Here is a 21,071-nt window from a genome sequence, read left to right as displayed (position 1 = left end):
CTTGCACTACTTGACAATCAAGATATTTAGGTGCGCGCACTACGCGGTGTATATTTTGTATGTTTTCTTCCAAAACAGAATTTGTATTTTTACCATAAGTTATTTGGGATTCAGCATTCAGGAAGTGGAAGGGAGCAACATGGATCTCTGATTTAAAAGAAAGTGGGTTGGGGGGGGAGGGGGAAGAAAAAGAAATAAAAAAGGGAAAAAAGAGAGGAAAAAAAACAGAAAAAAAAAGAAAAAGCAAAAAGCAAAAAGGAGGCATTTTTTTCAACAATTTGTTCATGTCTATCCTGTAGGAAACTAATGGATAGACGATATCTACCTAGACGATGCATGAAAATAAATACATTCATGGAGAAAATGTAAATGTGTATGACAAGTACTAAGTACTTTGAACACTGGGGATAAAATTACCTTAAGCTGTGTACTATTAAAAGAATGAATCTTTATAAGTACTGTTCCAAGAAACTAAAGCTTGTTATTAATACATAAACATTATTATATGTGTTTACAATCTGTATTACTTTAAAGAAAGGAATGTATGTTAATCTGTTAAGGTATGATGTTTCATTTGAAGATCATAGATTTTTGGATACACTGTCTTTTACTTCTAATTTTGTGTTCTACTGTCTTGAACACTATACTCAATGTCAGAAAAATACTAATCTGGGGATTATCTGAATAGTTTTGTGGTGTAATGATCAAACCGTCTTAACTAATTTGTTCACCAAAGTAGCCTAATATAGCTTTTACTCAATGTATCTGTGGATATATTTTGATAATGGTGGTTTAGGCTGTTTAGGGGTGAGGGCAAGGTTTGGGGGAATCTAATTCAATATCTTAGTCCTCAAGTTTTACAAAAAAAATTATTTAAATTTTTTTTTTGATTGAAGCCTACATGTCACCTATCATGATTGTACTGTGCTCTATTTTCTTCTGTTTTCATTATCTGTTGAAATACATTCCTAGAGAGATTTTGTGTTGTTTGTTGTTTTGTTGGGACTTTGGTTTGTTTTTTTAAAAATGATCATTATTTGTTTTCTAACAACTCCATTAATAGCACTGGTTTCTTTGTGTATAACTGGGCAAAAAGATTTGTGCCATTCTCTGAGCTGCTAAGCAGAGTAGGCAGTCATGACTGGGCATGACTTCAGTACGTAAAAATTAACCAGTATGCTGTTTCCCATGGTTAGGCAGATTGTTAGAGTCACCCATGTCTAGAAATCATAGGACTTAGCTATTTGTATTCAAGCTGCATTTTTGCTGTATGAGTTTACTAAAGAATTGTTGCATGCAAGAGACCTGTAAAGGAGGAATAAATGAATTTAAATTCTTCCTACCTTTTAAAGTACCGTTTTGTGTAACTTTCACTACTAACAGAAAAGAAGCTTGTAATATTTGCTTTGTGCTTAATCTAATCTGTGGGAGGTTCAAATATCCAGATCTTTGGGGCAGGTTTTAATTGCCTCCCTGTTATACAATTCTAAGTTTTGTTATCTTAGTACTTTTATAGGAATACTGATATTTATGGTGCATTGTTAATGGTAAAAGAATTTAAACTTGGACATGAGATGCAAATTATTTCTTATGAAATTACATGGAAGTCATCTTTATAAAACAATTTAAAAAAATATTTATTTAATCTTTTTCACTATTAATCCCTGTAGCTATCAACTGTCATGATAGTTTAAATTAGATCCCAGAAAGAATTTGGATTACTTCAGATATGACGCCTGAATTTTAGATTTTTGAGGACTTGGGGCTTCTTAGGCTAATGAAGAGAAGATTGAAGGGAATCTTATCAATGCTTATAAATACTTGAAGGGAAGGTATCAGGAGGATGGGGCCAGGCCTTTTATTTAGTGGTGTCCAGTGACCAGACAAGAGATAACAGGCATAAACATGAACATAGTAAGTTCCATCTAAACATGAGGAGGAACTTCTTGATGTTGACAGTGGTGGAACATTGGAACAGGCTTCTGGAGAGATGGTGGAATCTTCATCTCTGGAGTCATTCAAAACCTGTCTGAATGCCATCCTGTGCAACCTGCTCTGGGTGAACCTGCTCTGGGGTATGTGACTAGATGATCTCGAGGCTCCTTCAACCACCATTATTCTGTGATCCTAGACTGCTCAGTGCTGAGTTTTGGCTCGTTGCAATTGCATGCACATAAGCCAAGACAGTCAAAATGCTGATTAGGGGCCACACAGTTTCAGTGGGAAGTTGCAAATTCTGTCAGCCTTCATTCAGTTATGTGTACTCTTGTCTTCCAAAGTAGGGGGTCATCTCCTAAGGACAGAGACCTATGCTGCTTTTTCAAACAATTGGAAAGGATTTGCCTCAAATTCAAAGCTTGAATGGTCCCTTTTTTTTACATAATAATTTATTGACTAAGTACTAATAATTTGATACTATGTACTAATAATAATTTATTAATTACATACCAGATCTTGGGCTGCATCTGGAGAAGTGTGGCCAGCAGGTCAAGGAAGGTGATTCTCCCCCTCTACTCCACTCTGGTGAGACCCTACCTGGAGTACTGCGTCCAGTTCTGGAGCCCCTATTACAAGAGGGATCTGGACATGCTGGAACGTGTCCAGAGAAGGGCCACCAGGATGATCAGAGGGCTGGAGCACCTCTCCTATGAGGACAGACTGAAAGAGTTGGGGCTGTTGAGTCTGGAGAAGAGAAGGCTCTGAGGTGACCTTCTTGTGGCCTTCCAGTATCTGAAGGGGGCCTACAAGAAAGCTGGGGAGGGACTTTTTAGGATATCATGTAGTGATAGGACTAGGGGGAATGGAACAAAGCTGGAAGTGGGGAGATTCAGGCTGGATGTGAGGAAGAAGTTCTTCCCCATGAGAGTGGTGAGAGCCTGGAATGGGTTGTCCAGGGAGGTGGTTGAGGCCCCATCCCTGGAGGTGTTTAAGGCCAGGCTGGATGAGACTCTGGCCAGCCTGATGTAGTGTGAGGTGTCCCTGCCCATGGCAGGGGGGTTGGAACTAGATGATCCTTGTGGTCCCTTCCAACCCTGACTGATTCTATGATTCTACTGGGGAAGAAAGTGGGACAGTTTGGCTGATTTAGGCCTTCTTGAGCCTTCAAGTGCATTTGAGAAATGCAGACTTTTAGTGGAAAGACTGTCACAGCCACTCTGTAGTGTAAGATGGATGATGCAACCCTCTGTTGCCTCTGGAGGAAAGTAGGCATTCCTTTCTAGTCTTGCAGGTCCTGACTAGGGGAAGTCCTAGTTCTGGTCTCCAATTTTGCATTAAGCCCTGTGCCACCCTCCCTGATGCTGTTAACATGCACAAGAGAATGCATCCTGAAGCTAGGTGTGAGGGGCTACCCCTCACCCCCTTGTTTATTGATTTGCGACCTAGATCTGCAAGTGATCCTTCAGTCTCACTTGGGTTTAAGTAGGAACTGAGAGTATAAAGAATCAAAACTAAGATCTGCACATAGACAGGTGCTGAACAGAAATGAGCCAGGAAAAGCTTCCAAGTCCAGTGGTTGTGCAGGAGCCAACTGCCTGCAGAATCCATTGTTTGAGAAGGAGAATAAATAAGCAGAAACTGGAAATCCTAATCATTTATTGGGCTGCTAGCAAGTGACATTTCAGATTTCTCCTGCATAATTTCTTGCATGCTGGTTTAGTTTCCAGTAAGTTATGAAGCATTTGGAGAAGTGAATGCACTGTCTCAGCAAGTTGTATGGATGTAGCCTAAGAGGTTGTGTGACCATGCTAATGACAGCTGTATAGAATGTTATTAACCCTTGTCCTCTTATGCACAGTGTTATGGCTTGTGAGAATTACAGTCATTGATCTGGACAGCTACATTTTTCCAATCTAAAAAACGGGGCATCCTACATTTTGAGAAGTACTATACATTTGAGTTATGCTAGAAAGAGGGATTGCAATGGTCAGAAAATTTGTTGATGTTATAGTGAACGTTTATTGATAATGATGGGTTTTAATAACTGGGGTTTAAGCTTTTAGTAACTGGGTTGAAATTTGTATCTTGGACCTGGTGGAGAAACAGAATCACAGAATCAACCAGGTTGGAAGAGACCTCAAAGATCAAGTCCAACTGATCACCCAACCCTCTCTAATCATTTCAAGCTACTCCTCACTTAAGGAGTCCTGAATGTTCAGACAATTTTTTTTTGTAAATTAATAAAAAGGCTGTATTCTCTAACAACGTGGCAGTTCATCGGCCAGTATTTCACTGACATGGTCTGACTGTTTTGCAAACCTGAGCCTGAACCCGCGTCCCTTGCACCGAAGGAGTGCAAACAACACCACGTAGTTATGTTCATAATAAAAATTAAGTAGATATTAAAAATGCAGTAATGTATGTTCTGGAAGCCAAAACGTCCCGCTAAGTTAGACTGACCCAAACGATGCGTTTACGCTCTATCTGCCCGGGAGGAGGAGAGTTTCTCTCCAGCACTGCTGCACCCGGTCCCACCCAGAGGCGTTGATTTCCCTTCCCTGGCCGGCCCCGCCCTCGTACGGCCTGCTCTCCGGCCGAGGAAGCCACCCAGCGGCACTGCCCGCGAGGCAGAGACACCACAGTTCCGGGGTACGGGGGTGTGCAGCTGGGCGTACCCCTCTCACACGCCTGGCCGGGGTGCCCGTGCGTTCCCAAGACTGGCTGCGGGGCGCGGGGGACGACCCGGCCAGAGGTTCCTCCTCGCCAATCAGGAGCTCTGTCACGTGTCCCCGCCGCCACCCAATAGGTGAAGGCTGCGTCCCTCGGGCCCGGATTCAAACGGTCGGCGGGCGCGGTGCGTGCGGCTGCCCGTTTCCGTGGAGACGGCGAGGCCTGGCCGCGTCCATGGAGCCGAGATTCGTCGGCCCTGGACCCTACCGCGCCACCCGTCTGGTGAGTGCCCCCCACGGTTCTGGGCGCCCCGTTTCCTCTTTCGTCCCTTGCGTAGCCGGGTGCCTCCCCGCCCGACGGAGACTCTCTAGAGTCTCCCGACCGGCTGGCTGCCTTGAGGTGGTTTGGCTTCCTGGGCCTGCCCCGCTGGCCTTTTCTCTGTGGCCTGAGAACCGTGCGCCGCCAGCTCTAGCTTGCACTGAGTCTATCTCAGCAGCCGGTCCTCAGTCGCGACCCGGCGAGGCGGTCCCCAACCGTGGCCCAGCAAGTCTGTGTGGGGCGGCTGGACCCATGTGTCCTAACTGGAGCGGCGGCAGAGCTCGGCGGAGTGGAGCACAGCGTTTTTTCCAGTTAGAAACCCAGGTGATGCTAAAGCTGAATTCGTAGCGCCGTTGCTAGTATGCGGCTCTGGATATTTGATCTTCATAAATCTGGTGGGGTTTTTTTGTCAGATTTAGGTCTTTAAATCACAGTTTTTGCTTTCGGTGTGCTTGTAAACTCAGATGACAAAAAAAGTATATAGTTCTGTGTTTAGATCTGTCTGAGTTCTGATGCCTCTTTGTATAGCTGAAGTGCATTTAGAAGAAGACTGCCTGTAATTGTTAGCTTTGTTCTTCATCCATAGTGGAACGAGATAATAGAACTTTTTCGAGCTGGGATGCCTTTACGAAAGCATCGGTGTCGCTTCAAAAGCTACGAGCGTTGCTTCAAAGCTTCGGAGGCAGTGGACTGTTTACATGAACTGCTTGGTTCTAATCAAAACTTTGGCCCAGAAGTGACTCGCAATCAAACGGTTAAGCTGCTAAAAAAATTCCTGAAAAATCATGTTATTGAGGATATTAAAGGAAGATGGGGCAAAGAGGACTTTCAAGATGATGGCCACTTATACAGGTAGACTTACACAAGCTGACTAATAATTTTCGTTTTCAGAAACTAGTAATAACTCTTATGCAAAGGTCTTAAAAGTGGGGTTTTTGTTGTTGTAGAATGCCTTTGAAAAGATGGTAATGTCTTCTCCCCCTTTTCTTTTAAATGATTTGTTTTCTTTAGTGATAGATAATTGTCATGATTTAGTGTTTGGAGTTTAGAGTTAGAAATGCAGTTAAGTACTGGTACTGTATCATGGTGGTAAGCATGGTACTGTTCTGATATGTTCTTAGGACCTGTCCTTCTTTGTCGTTTCTTAGGACAGAACCACTGGCATTTTTTTACTAGTGCCGTATGTGCTAAATACTTTCCTTTCTTTCTGAACATTCACTCTTTGTCAGAAGATTAAGTATAGGTTTTGGCAACTGCTTTGTATTATGCTATATCTCTCTGATTTGAATTCCTGTGCTTATGCTTTTTGTTTGTAATTGTTTTGATTGACATCATAGCATATTCAAATTACTTCATTCTTCTCTCCTTTGTGTTTTCATCCATGACTTCCCTGAGCCACAGACTGTGGAAGTTGGTTGAGTGAAATGTTTCCATGCTTTTGATTTTCTCTGTGCACTGCTAATCTATATATTACTGGAAAAGAGAGCTCTTGCGTTACAGCTGTCTTAATAATGTTCTTTATCCACCTCTCAATCAAAAGATACCTAAGTTACTGATGGAACATTTTTTAAAATGAGAACTGTGTACCATTCATGCTTCTTGAATTGGAGCCGTCTTTTTCATACTAGGCTTGATGCATAAAGTAACTATGTAGGCTATTCATGGGTTTGGTGTTTGGCTTTAAATACTAAACCATGCTTTTTCGTTTTTACAGCGGTGAGCATCAGTTTTCCAGCCCACCAGTCTTCATGTATTTAATGTCCTGACAGCTCCCTCTGGTGGACTATCCTAATATTATGCTGTAAATACATTTCTCTGTTGGTAACTGGTACCAGTACAAGAAACTTAATTCTGCTGACAGTGCCTACTCTGGAAACCTTAATATGCTTCATACTTTTTATATAACTTCCTGTGTTAACTTAGTTTTACTGTACACTGTGGACCATAATTGTCATTCATTCTCTTTGTGTAAGTGTAGTAGTACGCTCTTGTTTGTTCCACAGAGTGTGCAAACCAAGATGTTACTATTGTTGATGTGCCTGAGAGTATTAGGCAAGTATTAAATATGAAGGTGAGAAATGCATGGCTTTGAAAAAGAGCAAAGGCTATCTATGTGTCCTGACTTACTGGGTCTGTGTAGTGTACAGTTTCAGAAGCTGTTGATTTTTACTTTTGTTTGTTTGTTTTTTAATCTGAGCAATTGTATTAAACGCAAAATGGTTAGTACTCTTGCATTGCTAGTAAACTCCTGGGAATTCAGCTGTGGTACTTGTTACACCATTGAAAGGAGAATGCACCTGATTTTTCTGCTTGTAACAATTCATTAATTTACCGGTTGGTTGAGAACTGGGGCAGCAAATGACATACAGCTAAAAATTGTGAAGAACTTGAGGGGAAACAGGAAACTTGTGAGAGTACTCCAAAGCAAAGGAAGAAACAAAATCTGCAGAAATTTTAAGCTCTAAGAAATAACAAAGAGCTGAAAGGTTACGAACACTCAATAGCTAAACATGTACAATGTAATCCGGGTTACTTTAAGAAGCAAAGTCTTGCAGAATTAGTGCAAGGTGCTTATTACTTCTCCAAAGGTTTGTCTGAAGGAAGTGTTATCTCGTGTTGCAGATGCTCTGTTGAGGAGCATTGTGCAGCATGCCCAACAGGCTCAGTGTGTGTGGGCAAAACCATAATGTGTTTAAGCCATGCAGATAATACCACGGGATTAACAAAACTGCAATTTAAAAACTATTTAACTATTGGAACTACCATGAAAGGATGGGGTGAAATTTTAGAGAAAACCTTAGGATTTCTTGAGCATGAGGGTTTTTCTGATATAATATAAATTCATGCTGTCCAATGGTGTACAGGTTCTTGTTGCACTCTCATAGATGTAACTGTCATTTACATTCTGATTGAAAGAGTGAGACTGAAGCAATTTCCTAAACCATCAGGAATCTTAGCATCTAAAACCTAGGAGTGCAGGTAAACAAGATCTGATCTGGGCCATCCTGATTACGTAAGCTCGATCAAACTGAGTTGGGTTTCTGATGTGCTGCTATTAATTCTTTTGTATGCACTCTGGCTTAAGTTTGGCAGTAGTTTAATTCTGATCAGGCTGAAGATGTGACTCAGTTCAGTGTCTGGCATAGTTTACTTGTTTTCTGCAAGAGCTAGGTTAGTATTTGTTATTTTTGTGGTTTTTGTTTTCATTGCTGTCTTTTTTGTTGTTGGTTTTGTTTTGTTGGGATTTTTTTCACTTCTTTAAATGCCTTATGTGAATTAATTTCCTGCATAACCAGCTGGAAAAGTACCCCTGAAAAGAACTGCAAGATATAATCTCCTAGAAAGTGTGTAAACACAGAAGAACATGTTAATGTGAACAAAAATGTGTGGACACTTGCATGCATGATAATTAAATCCAAGCATTAGTCATGTAACTTTGCTACATAGCTTTGCTTTAGGAGACGCATGCTAGCAGTGGAGAAGTGAATCAGTTGTCGACGCACAGTCTGTTGATCTTGCTTGAGATGCAATGGAATGTCACATTCATCCAAGTCTCAGCTCTGACATGAGGGATACAAAGAACCTGAACTGTTCTGAAGCAGCAAATGTATGCCAAACAAAATACCTTAAGATGTTTTCATGTGTCACTCAGTATCAGTCTTCAGACAACAAAGTCATGCTGTTTGGTGTCCAAGGATTTGCTGTATTTTTGCATGTGAAGGCCTACTACAATTTTGATTGGCAAACGTGGAAGAGGGTAGAGTTCGCATTTACTGAAAGTATTCTCTAATTGTAGATTTCCTCCTTCTTCACCGCTGAAGCCATATCCGAAGAAACCTTCGTGTAGAAAGGAAGTAATTAAGTTTCCAGACTGGAATCAACCAAAGGCTGGCACTTCCCAAGAACATATCCCTGTGAAAGCTGTCACAACTGTAAGATACCCAGTTCCTGTTTCCCAAGATATATGCATATTTGGAAAGCAAAACTGAACTAATGGTCTCTTTGCTGTCATAGAAAATATTTAGTTATAAAATGAAGTGCAAAATACTTTTATTTCAAATTTATGTGAAGTTGTTTTTAATGGTGTGCTGGGGATGGTAACTTTGAGTCTTCTTTCTGCTGTGGAAGATGTCCTGAGCATCTGAAATTCAGCATGGCTGTATTTGTCTGTATGTTTGTATTCCAGTTTGCAATAGGGTTTTACTATAGTACAAGACAAAATAGTTACTTTACTGTCACCTACGCTGTAACTTTTATTAAGCCACTCCATGTAGCAGAACAGTATTATTTGCTTCCTAGCTGCTGAAAGGTTGTTAATGATTCAGATTCCATTTTCATGAGGTATATGCTGTAGCTATGAAGAAGTCATCCTGCTTTCATTGTTACTCTTTGTGAGAGTGAGTGCAAATCATTCTGCCCCATGCTTACCTGGACTGATCTATCCCCTGTAAAGTTGTTGAAAAATCTGTTTTTATTAGTAAACCAAAATGGTATCAATTCTTGCCATCTTAAAAGCCTAGATTTTATTGAATAATGTATGTTCTAAACCTTTCCTCTACCATGTCTTGTATGGGAGGGTTTTCATATTTTGTGAACTCTTGGAATTTCTTTGATAATTTTGGCCTTTTTATTAATGCTCACCAGTGTAGGATGCTAGCTTTAGATTCCTTGGTAATCTAGAATCTGTTTGGAAAAGTAGCTCCTACCATTTTGCTGGACATATAGAGGCCCTGAATAAATGGTTACACCAGTTGTAATCCGATTACTTATGTCCACATTTAACATACCTTTGTTATGCCCAGATGCAACTAACCTCCACACAGACAGTTGCTAACTGCTACCCTCACCCCTAGTAGGATGGGGAGGAGAAATCTGGAGCAAAACGCAAACACTTGTGGGTTGAGATAAGACGAGTTTAGGAGAAATTTTAGTTGCTGAGCAAGTATCTGCTGCGGTTTTATCATGCTGTATTGTCCATCTGTCTTCTGAATTTCCTCTTGAGCGTCCTAGCCTGCTAAGAGTTAGTAAAAAATTACCTGTGTATATCTGACTTAGATGAGACAGCAGAGAGTCTGGTATAGCTCAAAATCTTTCACTGGCAATTTTGATTAATACAGTGAACCATAGGTTGAACTAACTGAAGCAAAAGTACAAGTTTCTTTCTGGCTCTTTTATAGAAAGGTGGAACTTCCACTGGAATGGTGAAGTAGACAGGTAGCTGAAAGTGATGGCACCTTAAACTGCTCCAGCATCAGTTGGAACAATTGTTGACTGTATGGATTGGTGGGCATGGATCTTTGTAGTGAAACACTGATGTGGAGACCAAATGCTAATTTTAGAGGGTGCTATTTTATTCCAAATATCTCTGGTCTAGCTTTGTTGAATGACAGATAATTAATGCTTGGAGCAATTAAATGCACTCTTGAAGTTTGTGGTTTGGTTGTTATCACAAGGAATACTGTTAATCTGTTAGGACTGCTCTGTGATATAAATCAAAGGGCTGGGAATGATTGGGAGTTTTTCCTTGAAAAGAACACTGATGACACAAACTGTACTCTGTGTTCACCTATCAACACATTCATGTTAATCTTCAACCATCAAGCCTGCATATGAAGGTTGAGTAAAGGATAGTAATCTTTTGCATTCTCTGCTTTACTGCTATGATAGTGGACTAGATCGGATTGATGTCTTCAGCTATAGCTATTTCTTTTACTTTCTTCACGTACAGAACCTATAATGAACTTCGTGTTTAGTTATGATTGGTGTATGCTAAACAAGGATGACTATCTCTTTTTAATCTTTTTATCTAATATTTCTCCATTAAATTTTCCATAAAGCTGATATTTAATCTTAGAGAGGTAGCTGAAAACAAGTGAGTTGAACTGATTATAACTGCAGAGAGGATCTGAACACAAGACTGGAGGTCACTCGCTGCTGAACACTAATGTCCATTCTGACATAATTTTTCACCTTTGGACTAGTTATGTAACTGAGAAGAGATGCTGCACATCTGAAAAACCTCAGTCCTCACTTGCATCATGGAGACCTTACTGGAATTTAAGAGTATTTAAGATACTTGTAATAGGGAGCATGCTGTAAAATATATCTAATGTGCTGTTTTAATACTTGATAAGTCACCAGTTGATGCAGAGTGTTTTTTCTGATTTCAGAGCTCTGAGATGTGGTACAAGCGACACAGTATAGCTATAGGGGAGGTACCAGTATGCAAACATGTGTTCCGCAGAGAACTAACACAAACACATATAGAAGAGATATGGAAATCCATGACTTTATCACAGTGAGTATAATTCGAAGTCATGCTGTTACATTATAACTGTGTAGTAGGTGATAGTCTTGTCTGTCTTCTTTAGTAATGCTTGTAACTTCACCCACTCTTCATCGCAACTTCACCCACTCTTCATCGCTGCTATCAAAGCCATAGTGGCTGGATTAGATATACTGTTTGTTATCTGGCTAACAAATTCAGCAAATAAAGTTTGCAAAGAAACTTTAATACCTGTCGAATTTTTCCTGTGTTATTTATGTCCCTTTGTTGTGTGGACTTTGTCTTGCTTAATCACATTTTTCCTTGGACTTTCTTTTTTTTTGTCTTGTTGCCAGAAAAGCAACAAAGTGCTTTTGTAGAATTCTGTAGAAGTGCAATACCATGAAACCTTTCAGATGAGTAGAATGCTTCACATGTGATAAGAAATGGAGTGGCTAATTGAGTGCAGAAGGCTTTGAGATTCAGATACTGTTTAGCATGTCTGAAAGGAATATTCGCTGCAAAGTTAAAAGCTTTGATTTAGACTATTTATGCAGGAGAAAAAACAATACACATTAGCTACTTTTACAGCACACTTGAGGCCTTGCTAATGATTACTTTCATCTAGATGTAGGACATTATTTCCATGTGATAAACTTGATACCAAGGCAAGAAGCTCCAGTGCTGCTACAATCTTCAGTGGAGTGGTGTAACATGGTACACAGAGGGATTTCCTCAACCAGGGAAACCTCAGGGGAACAGAGACATTCCAGGAGCCTGCAGCTCATGCGACAGAGGTGGATGGGACTTGGGCAGGGCCAGGAACAATAATGGCCAAGCTCTTCCATACCTATGAAAGAATCTCCTGAGCACTAGTGACCAAGTGGTCAAACAGGGTGTGGGACAGCAATTGGTGCCCAGGGAGGGAACTGTAGCTCTGCCGGCTTAACTAGGGAGCAATGGTATTCACAGAAAGCCATAACCTCCCTAAACTCTGTGCCCACCACAACTGACAGAGCTGCCCAGATGGAGCTCCAGTGGGTAAATGCTGCCATTCTGTTGTTAGGCTGCAGGGTCCGTCCTGCTTTTATGCCAGCACTGGTCAGCAGCAGTTGAAAACACCTCTAGGAGCTGCTCAGGTAGAGCAACTCCTCTGCTTAGTAATACAGCTCTGGGTTGAGATGAGTAGGTTAAGTGTTATCAGGAAGTCTGACAGGGAAGAGATTACTGTAACTGCACCCTACCTTCCCAGAGGTAGGCCTGGCAGGCAGACAGAACACATGAATTGGGGAATTGCCTCTACTCTCTCTGCCTGGCTGAGCACAGTGACTCAAGGAACAGGGGACAATGGCACCAACTGGGCTGAGGTCAGCTGTATGAGGTTTAACAAGGCCAAGTGCTTGGTGCTGCACTTTTGTCACAACAACCCCATGGACTGATAGAGGCTTGGGGAAGAGTGGCTGGAAAGCTGACCAGCAGAAAAGGACCTGGGGGTGCTGGCTGACAGCTGGCCGAACATGAGCCAGCAGTGTGCCAACAGCATTCTGGCCTATATCAGGAATAGTGTGGCCAGCAGGAGTAGGGAGCTGATCATGCCATTGTGCTTGGCACTGGAGAGGCTGCTCCTTGGATCCTGTGTTCAGTTTTGGGCCTCTCACTACAAGAAGGACATCGAGTTGCTGGAGAGTGTCCAGAGAAGGACAATGAAGCTGGTGAAGGATCTAGAGAACAAGACATTTGAGGAACAGCTGAGGAAACTAGGATTATTTAATCTGGAGGAGGCTGAGGGGAGACCTTATTGCTCTCTACAAATACCTAAAAGAAGGTTGTGGTAAGGTGGAGGTTGGCCTCTTCTCCCTAGTAATGTCTCTTTCTGGTGACCAGAGATAGGACATGAGGAAATAGAATGAAGCTGCATCAGGGGAAGTTCAGACTGGACGTTAGGAAAAAGCTCTTCACCAAGAGGTTGGTCAGTCACTGGAACAAACTCCCAAAGAAAGTGATCACAACATCAAGCCTGTCAGAATTCAAAGAGTGTCTGCCTGGATGATGCTTTTAGTCATATGGGTTACTTTTAGGTTATCCTGTGAAGAGCAGGGAATTGGACTCGATCCTTAGGGGTCCCTTCCAACTTCAGATATTCTGTGATTCTATGAAATGGAGAAATCTGTTTCAGAATTGTACCTATCCTAATACTATGTTTGTCTTTTTCAGATTAGATGATGTATGAACTATGTGTTTATGTACTTTTACAGATTACAGAAGGTCTTGGGTTTGGATTCTCTGGATGAAGTGTTAGACACAAAACTTGTGAATTCAATACATATAGTCCAAAATGCATACAATGTCAATAAGCAAGGCATTGTCACTTTAGAAGACAAATCAAGTGAGTATTATAGGCAGTTTTGTTTAACTTATTTATATTGTCATATACTAGCACAGAAAAAGGTTAATTCTAATCTGTATAAACGTGTAGCATCTTTATAGTTGTATGACCACATCTATACCGGGGTTTTTATGAAGTATATCACTCTGTTATCCTCTGTATATCACTGCTACCCTCTGATATCCCAATAGTAAGAATCGGTATTTACTCCATATTCACTCTCTTAAACATATTCCTGCTTTAGCAGCATTGAAAGGTGAAGGAGCAGCAACTTTTCATTTATGAAGAGGGATATTATTCACTTCCTGATGGTTTTGAGAACCAAGACATTAACTGCTTGAACTGGGGTGTTTACTTGAAGGAAATGTGTATTAAATATTGGGAAAGAATCAAATTGTACATTGATAGATGCTTAAGTTTCTCAGTTTTCAGTCAGTGTGCTTTAAAATTAGTACTGAGTTTAAAACTGCTTTGCACATCAGGAAGAAAGTAAAGCATCTTTGCTCTTGTGATATATTACTTACAATATTATTGCCACCATGTTTTCCCCAAGATTTGTAGAGAAGTAAAATGAGATTGGAGTCTGGTTTGATTTGTGAATGAAACTTCCTTCAGAGCACATACATGTGCTTTTTAAAGACAACTGTAATGACTCAGGATAGTAACTTCCTCCTTGCAGAAATGACAAAACAATGTATGAGTGCTTTCCATCATCTTCAGCTCAGAGTGAAAGCCCCCTGAAATGCACTAGTGAAGGTGTAACTTGAACTAATTTGGCTGTTTTTTTTGCAGGGCAGGTTAAAAATTTGTGATAGCCATTTTGTGGATTGAGTTGTAAAAGCAGTGGGCATAATTAGTCGATACTGAGTACTGCAGGTACTAAAGTATAGATGTATTTTGAGATAGCTCCCACATTAAGGTTTCTGTTCTGTTTATTCCCTCTATAGAAGAACTACCTCACTGGATATTATCAGCAATGAAATGTCTAGCAAACTGTAAGTAAATTCTGAAGAAAGGAAATGGAGAGAAAAATTAAAAGAAAACCAAAACACAGCAACCAACAAAAACCCCCCAAAAAAAACCAAAAAATGCCAAAATAACCCCAAACCAAAACCAACCAACCAACCAAAAAAGCCCCACAAAAACAATCAATCAAAAAATCAACCAAAAAATACCCCAAACACCCACCCCAGTAAAATACTGATTGAATATTCTGTGTCTTTACTGCTGTATGAAATCATCTTTCTATTCACAGTCACTATTTTTTTTCTGGTAATTGCCTTAATGTTGGAAAAGATCTACCATCATATATTTTCCTGGCGGTGCAGCTTATTTTAGTGAAATATATAAAGGTTTAGCTGTTCTATTAATGTTTTCCTTCTACTGTATGTTTTCGCTAGACCAATGCACATAGATTAATACAATTTCATTTACTCTTTTTTTGTTGTAGGGCCAGGTTATTCAGATTCAAAGCAGCCTACATACTCAGGATTTGAAAGAGATGTCTTCAAAACTATAGTGGACTACTTTGGACAGATGAAAGAACCTCTTCTCACATTTCATTTTTTTGATGTTTTTGTTAGTGTGTTAGGTAAGTACTTCAATAAAATTGTTCTTTTGAATTGATTTCCTGGAATTAGTTTACCATACTCAAATAGAATCACAGCTCATTTTTTTGGGAGCTGTCCTGTCCATTCTACTTAGAGAACAGTTTAATATTTAAATTTATTTCATATCACAAGACAGTTTTGTTCTTATCTTTTTTATCACATTAGATCAAAATCCTTCCATTGCTTGCCTTTGTAATTTTTAAAGGCTTCTTTCAATGCTCAGCACTGCCACACCTAACATGGATTTAAAGATTTTTTTTAAATGCCTAAGCATCTAAAAGAAATTTAAATCCTTTATTGCTAAAGTTTACAATATACATTAACTAATCTAATCTAGTGCTTTAAAAACACTGTTTGATTCACCTATCCTATAGCTATAGATGGTCCTTTGAAAGACAGTAAATGTGGAAATACTTGGTTGCATTTTATAGTTATATATCAGAAAAGAGCAGCTGAGTGGAAAATTAGGCATGCTTTGTAGTTTTCCTGAGCTTTCCTAAATGGGACAATGTTGCTTTTAATAAAATATTGAGATTAAAAAGGAATTCAGAATAGTATTTTTATTTCTGGAATTTAGTATTTTTATACTTGGACAATGTTGTGTCGAACTAAATATAGTTAATTTTATGACTTCTTTCTCTTAGACAACAGATATTCATGATGTTATATTCAAAATTGTTCCTCTCTTTTCATACTCTGTTTCTACTTGCATTTACATTATATTTCAGATCTTTCAGTTTTTAAGAATTTTATTTCACAAATGTAAAAATGAGAGGAAATAATTCATGCCAATGTTTATGTGGCAATGAATGGAAATTGTGCACTTTCTAAAATAACCAGGAATTAATTTTGTGGTCTCTTTCACCAAAAAAAGGGTTGTTAATATGTAGTCCTTCCTTACTAGTAGAACTAGATTTACACCAATGAAGTCACGGGAATGTGAGCTTTCAAGAGATGCACTAGTTTATCTTCATTTCTTACATAATTTATTTTAAAATACTGGGAGTATATGTTTGAAAATGCCATGTTTCTCAAGAAATATGCCTAAACATCCTCCTTCAGACACTCAACACAAGTATTTGAATGGCTAAAAGTCTTCATTTGGCCTTCATGGGACTATTTGAGATACCTGAGTTAAGTACCCTCAGTGACTCTCCCACACTGACCTGGGATGGGATTGGCCCAGATGATCCTCAGATGGTCAGTCAGCACGGGGTACCCCAGAACAATGTGACCAGGAATGGTTAACACTTCATTGACTGTGATGATGGGACACTCTGCCCCCAATAAACATGCAGAGAACTGCTCTTCCTCATTTTGTGTTAATACACAAAAGGCTGTACTGCAATGCACAGGGACGTCAATGGTCTGGGGCAAGTCCTGTCAAGTCCTGTCCTTGGTGGGGAATAACTTCATGCACCAGTGCATGTTGAGGGTGACTGACTTGAAAGCAGTTCTGCTGAGAAGGTCTTGGCAGTAATGGTGGGTACTGTGACCATAAACCAGCATGACATCCTTGTGGCAAACAAGACCAGCAACATCCTTAGCTGCTATAAGAACATTGCCAGAAGATTGAGGAAAATCTTTTACTCAGCACTAGTCAGTAATTCCAGTTGGGGGTGACAAAATTATTCAGGGCTTTGGGGAGACAATTTTACAAATGTAATGTTAAATATTATGGAAATATATAATGGAGAAATATTGCCCTATCTCCTGATCTTGTATAAAACAGGTCTACTGCAAAAACACAGCAAGGCTGTAGAAGCTCTTCAGATATCTTGTCTCCTGCTCCCACCGGAAAATCGGAAAAGACTACAACTCTTGGTGAGGATGATGGCAAAAATCAGCTTCAACAAGGATTTGCCACCTCTTTCTGAATCAGTGCAGACCAGAACCTTGGTATGTATAATGTAAGGCAGAAGGCCTTTGGAGTAGCACAGGTAAAAGATTATTACTAGAGAATGTACACAAAATGCAGTTTGCTTGTTTGAAGAACAGTTTGTCTATTCTAGCTATGTGGAAAGCTATTCTGAATTATAATAAATTAGGATTTCTTGGTAAATTGTGAACAAATAGAGAATTGTCTCAGAATTTGGCTGTTTCCTACTCTTTCAGACTTAAATCACCACTGATTTCACTACTAAGCTGAAAAAATACGGTAAATGGAAGTCTCTGGTATCATTGCAGACAGTGCGAGAGATGAGCTACCTGCTTGAGTCATAGTTAGAAGTATGGACCTGAATGTTTTGATTTACCTGTTTTCAGACATAAAAAAAATCCTACCAGTTTATTTCAGTACTTTTTTTTTTATCACTTAAATACAGAAAATTTAGAAAGTACTTTTAATCAGATTTTGCCAAAGCCCTAGGTTTTGCTAATGCTTTTTCTGTATGACTACTTGTAGAGTTATCACTGATTTTTGCAAGAGTACATTATTGAAAAGTTGTAACGCATAACTTGGCAATTTTGACTGTCTAAGAAGACTTATTACTTTAGGTTGATTTTCAAGTATTTTGCAAGAAGGGCAATAGAAAACTCAGCTGTGGAGCGATGCCATAAAAATCCTATAGTAACATGTATAAAAGTAACTTTGTTTCATAACTGTGAAGGTTTTGCTTAAATTAAATTGATTAAAATAATTTTGTTTTTTTTTTACTGCTGAGGTTATATCTTAAGGATCATTTATAGTTAATTAAAATAATTGTTATAGTCTGAATGTTGTTTTTAGAAGTTAATCCTTTAGACTTCAAGTATTTTGTACTAACTTTCAAATTCCTGTGTTATGTTAAAATTCTCTGGAATATTTGTGCCCTCTTTAACTGAAAAAGCCATGTGAAGTGGAGGTTTGGCAAGGTCACATGTATGAGTCAAGTCAGTGTTACTATCCACAATGCACTTTTTTGGGTAATACATTGATATTTTGGAAGTATGGTAAGTATTGTGCTGTTAAAATCTGTTTTCTTAAAGACCAATTTTAAAGTTAGATTGATTCCCCACCCCTAAACAGAAAAATATACAATAATGATGAGATTTGGTTTTTTTTTCCCCTCAGATGGTTCAGGCATTTTCCCGTTGTATTCTATGCTCAAAGGATGAAATGGACTTGGATGAACTGCTTGCTGCTAAACTAGTATCTTTTCTCATCGACAATTATCAGGAAATTTTAAGTGTTCCTTCCACCTTAAAATCTTCCATAGAAGAACATATTGTACATCTCCAGAGAGTCCAAGTGGGTATCTAATGAAAAAAGCCTTTTATGCCTCTGTGCTTCTATATCAATTTATGCTTTTTGCTTCAGTGTCTGACAGTTCTTAAGGACTTTGTTCTGTCTCTGCTAGCTTATGAATTGCTAATTAATATTAACTTGCTGATATTCAACCATAACTGTATGTTTAAATGAAACTAAATGAGATTTAATGAACCTTGAATGGTTTAGAAATAAGAACTATAAAATGCTTTCTGGGGGTCACCCCTGTCTTATCCACGGAATGGTGAAATTATGTTTGTGATTTTTAAGAAACTGTGAATGCTTAAAGTCTTCCATTAATGTTCTGATTTTTCTTTTGGAGCCGTCCTTACTTGCTCAGCATTTTCATAACTCTTTTTCTGTTTTGTGATAACGTATTTTGTTTTGTTTGAAGATGATTTGTCATAGCTGCTTTTTTTTTTCTTTAAATTCTTCCTTCAGATAAAGTATGCTGGAGCTGAAACTGGTGCAACTTTTACTCCTCCATCATTTTGTCACCAAATCAGTACAGATGAATTTGAATACCAAAGGGCAACTGGCTCTCAAGAACCACTGGCAGCTTTATTGGAAGAAATTGCAATGAATAAAGAAATATCAGTGAAAGATAAGAAGAAGAAACTCAAGCAAGTAAATAAAAATTCCTCTAAACTCTTTAATATTAATTTAAAAATGCTTTATCAAGTATTAGATTAGATGTTTATTCCTCTAGACAGTTACTGAGATTTAAAGTAGTGTTACAGGTACTCTTGGGAATCTAAAACTTTTTAATCAAAGTATCACCTAATTTTCTATGTAGAGGTATAAAAAGTTTTCCTGCTCCAAAGGTGGAGGTTGCACTTAAAAGTTTTCTATAATTTACAAGTCTGAATTAATTTTTTACTTAAATTGATGTATTTTTCTAGTTTCAGAAATCTTACCCAGAAGTGTATAGAGTACGATTTCCTACCCCTGAAACTGAAGCTGTGCTATTTGCAGAAAAGAATAAACAGAAACCACCAATGCTGATGTGGGCCTTAAGAAAGCCTTTTCAACCGTTTCACAGAACCAGAAGCTTTCGGATGTAAATGGTTCTAATTGTATCAGTGAACTGAGTCAGAGCATGTTATCAATGGATTTTATGCAAGAGGAGCCTGAGCAGCATGTATTTACTCAGGAAAAAAAAACTTCTGAAGAAAACTGTTGAGATGGTAGAAAAGGTCAAAAGAGGAGGAAAGTATTGAGGTGGTAGAAATGTGATCTATTGTCAGTATTTTTGTAAATCATTAATTTTTTTAAATGTATGTTGTTTTATAAAACTGAACAAACTCAAGGGGATAACCTATATGTAGGTCATAAAGTACACTTACTGTAGTTTGATTTGACTATTTCAAGGTCTGAATGTACTCTTGTGTAATGTGTTGCTGGTAACTAGTCAACATTTTTTACTTTTTTTTTTTTTGTGCGTGTGCCTTTTTCTTCTCTTTGAGTAAGAGTTGTTTGTGTTACCTAGGCTGTGATTTGTTCATGTATCTTGAGGAATTAACTTGCTGTATTAACCTGCTGTATATGCTGGAATAAGTAGAAAACACTGGATTTTGTTTTCCTGTTGTAAATTTTTGTGTTCTTGATATGTAAGACTTAATTTGGAAAATTGTAAAAGCTCATTTTTTTATTTCTGATTCATATGATGCATTCCAGCTTGTGTCAAGTCCTGCTGAAATTCCATTAACATCTGTAGTGCTGTCTCATTCTTTTAAGCAAACCAGTCTTTTAAATCTTTTCCCATATCACATATAAAATTCGATGCTTGATAATAGCACTAATTTTATCATAAAAATATGAAACCTTGAAGCATATATGCTTTTAATTATTTCATTTGTTTGGCATTATGAAATCTACTGTACCTTTAACTTGACTGTGCATACTTGATTCTTACAGTACTTCTAAGCTATTAAAGCATTGCTGTTTTCTGATACTTAGGAGTGGTAATTTCATGTTATCCATTAGAAATTTTAAAGAACAGCATTACAAACCTTATTGAATGTCAGAGTAGTCATGCAGGAGAGAAAACAGCTGACATCTCAACAAATCTGTATCTGACATTTTAGTAAACATCATAATGTAATGCAAAATATTGACAGGATTTTCACTTTGCTAACCTCCTAACCAGTCAATGAGCTTTAAGATGTGTATTACAATGTTTTTTGTTTATAGATTGGAATGTTTCTTTGGCAGTGTGATTCTGAATGGTTCATATTTCCAAAACCTTTTCACACATCAGTTATGCTAGAACTACCAATATTTTTCTTAAGCAAAATTGATACAAAAGGGTGCTACTTTAAAATAAGGAAATATTAAAATTAATATTAAAAATAGTTTAAGGCTACTTCTTACCTTTTGTTCTGGGTCTTCAAGAGTGTCATAACCTTTTAACTGTGTCATAGTATGTGCTGTATGTCTGTGTCAGACTTTGACTGTGACTAGACTACTCACATAATGATTTGGTTACAGTACTAGTTTATTAAGTATAATAATGAGTAAGGCTGTTTGGAAATCAAATCTTGCATAAAAGTGGAAACCTACCCTAAGAGATCTCTGACATCAATTTCTAAATTGCTGAGAAGGGAATAGAAACTTCAGTTCTGATATTAACTCTTT

The 21,071-nt window shown here is 38.6% G+C and overlaps 1 protein-coding gene across 2 annotated transcripts; it reads left to right on the top strand.

Annotated features, from left to right (window-relative positions):
* Window positions 1–4,842: 4,842 nt before the first annotated feature.
* On the top strand, window positions 4,843–19,498 carry DEPDC1B (DEP domain containing 1B). 2 transcript variants are annotated; one of them, XM_054397896.1, is made up of 11 exons: window positions 4,843–4,890; window positions 5,513–5,778; window positions 8,723–8,858; window positions 11,097–11,224; window positions 13,447–13,577; window positions 14,525–14,572; window positions 15,028–15,168; window positions 16,920–17,086; window positions 18,240–18,416; window positions 18,876–19,061; window positions 19,337–19,498. In XM_054397896.1, the coding sequence occupies exons 1-11, from the start codon at window positions 4,843–4,845 to the stop codon at window positions 19,496–19,498; spliced, it is 1,590 nt and encodes a 529-aa protein (XP_054253871.1). The 2 variants fall into 2 exon arrangements, with proteins under 2 accessions (XP_054253871.1, XP_054253872.1); XM_054397897.1 differs by lacking the exon at window positions 18,876–19,061.
* Window positions 19,499–21,071: the final 1,573 nt, after the last annotated feature.

The sequence above is a fragment of the Indicator indicator genome, chromosome Z (assembly GCF_027791375.1).
Source record: "Indicator indicator isolate 239-I01 chromosome Z, UM_Iind_1.1, whole genome shotgun sequence".
NCBI lineage: Eukaryota > Metazoa > Chordata > Aves > Piciformes > Indicatoridae > Indicator > Indicator indicator.
The sequence above is the reverse complement of the archived record's forward strand: the minus strand, read 5'-3'. Positions and strand labels throughout refer to the sequence as shown.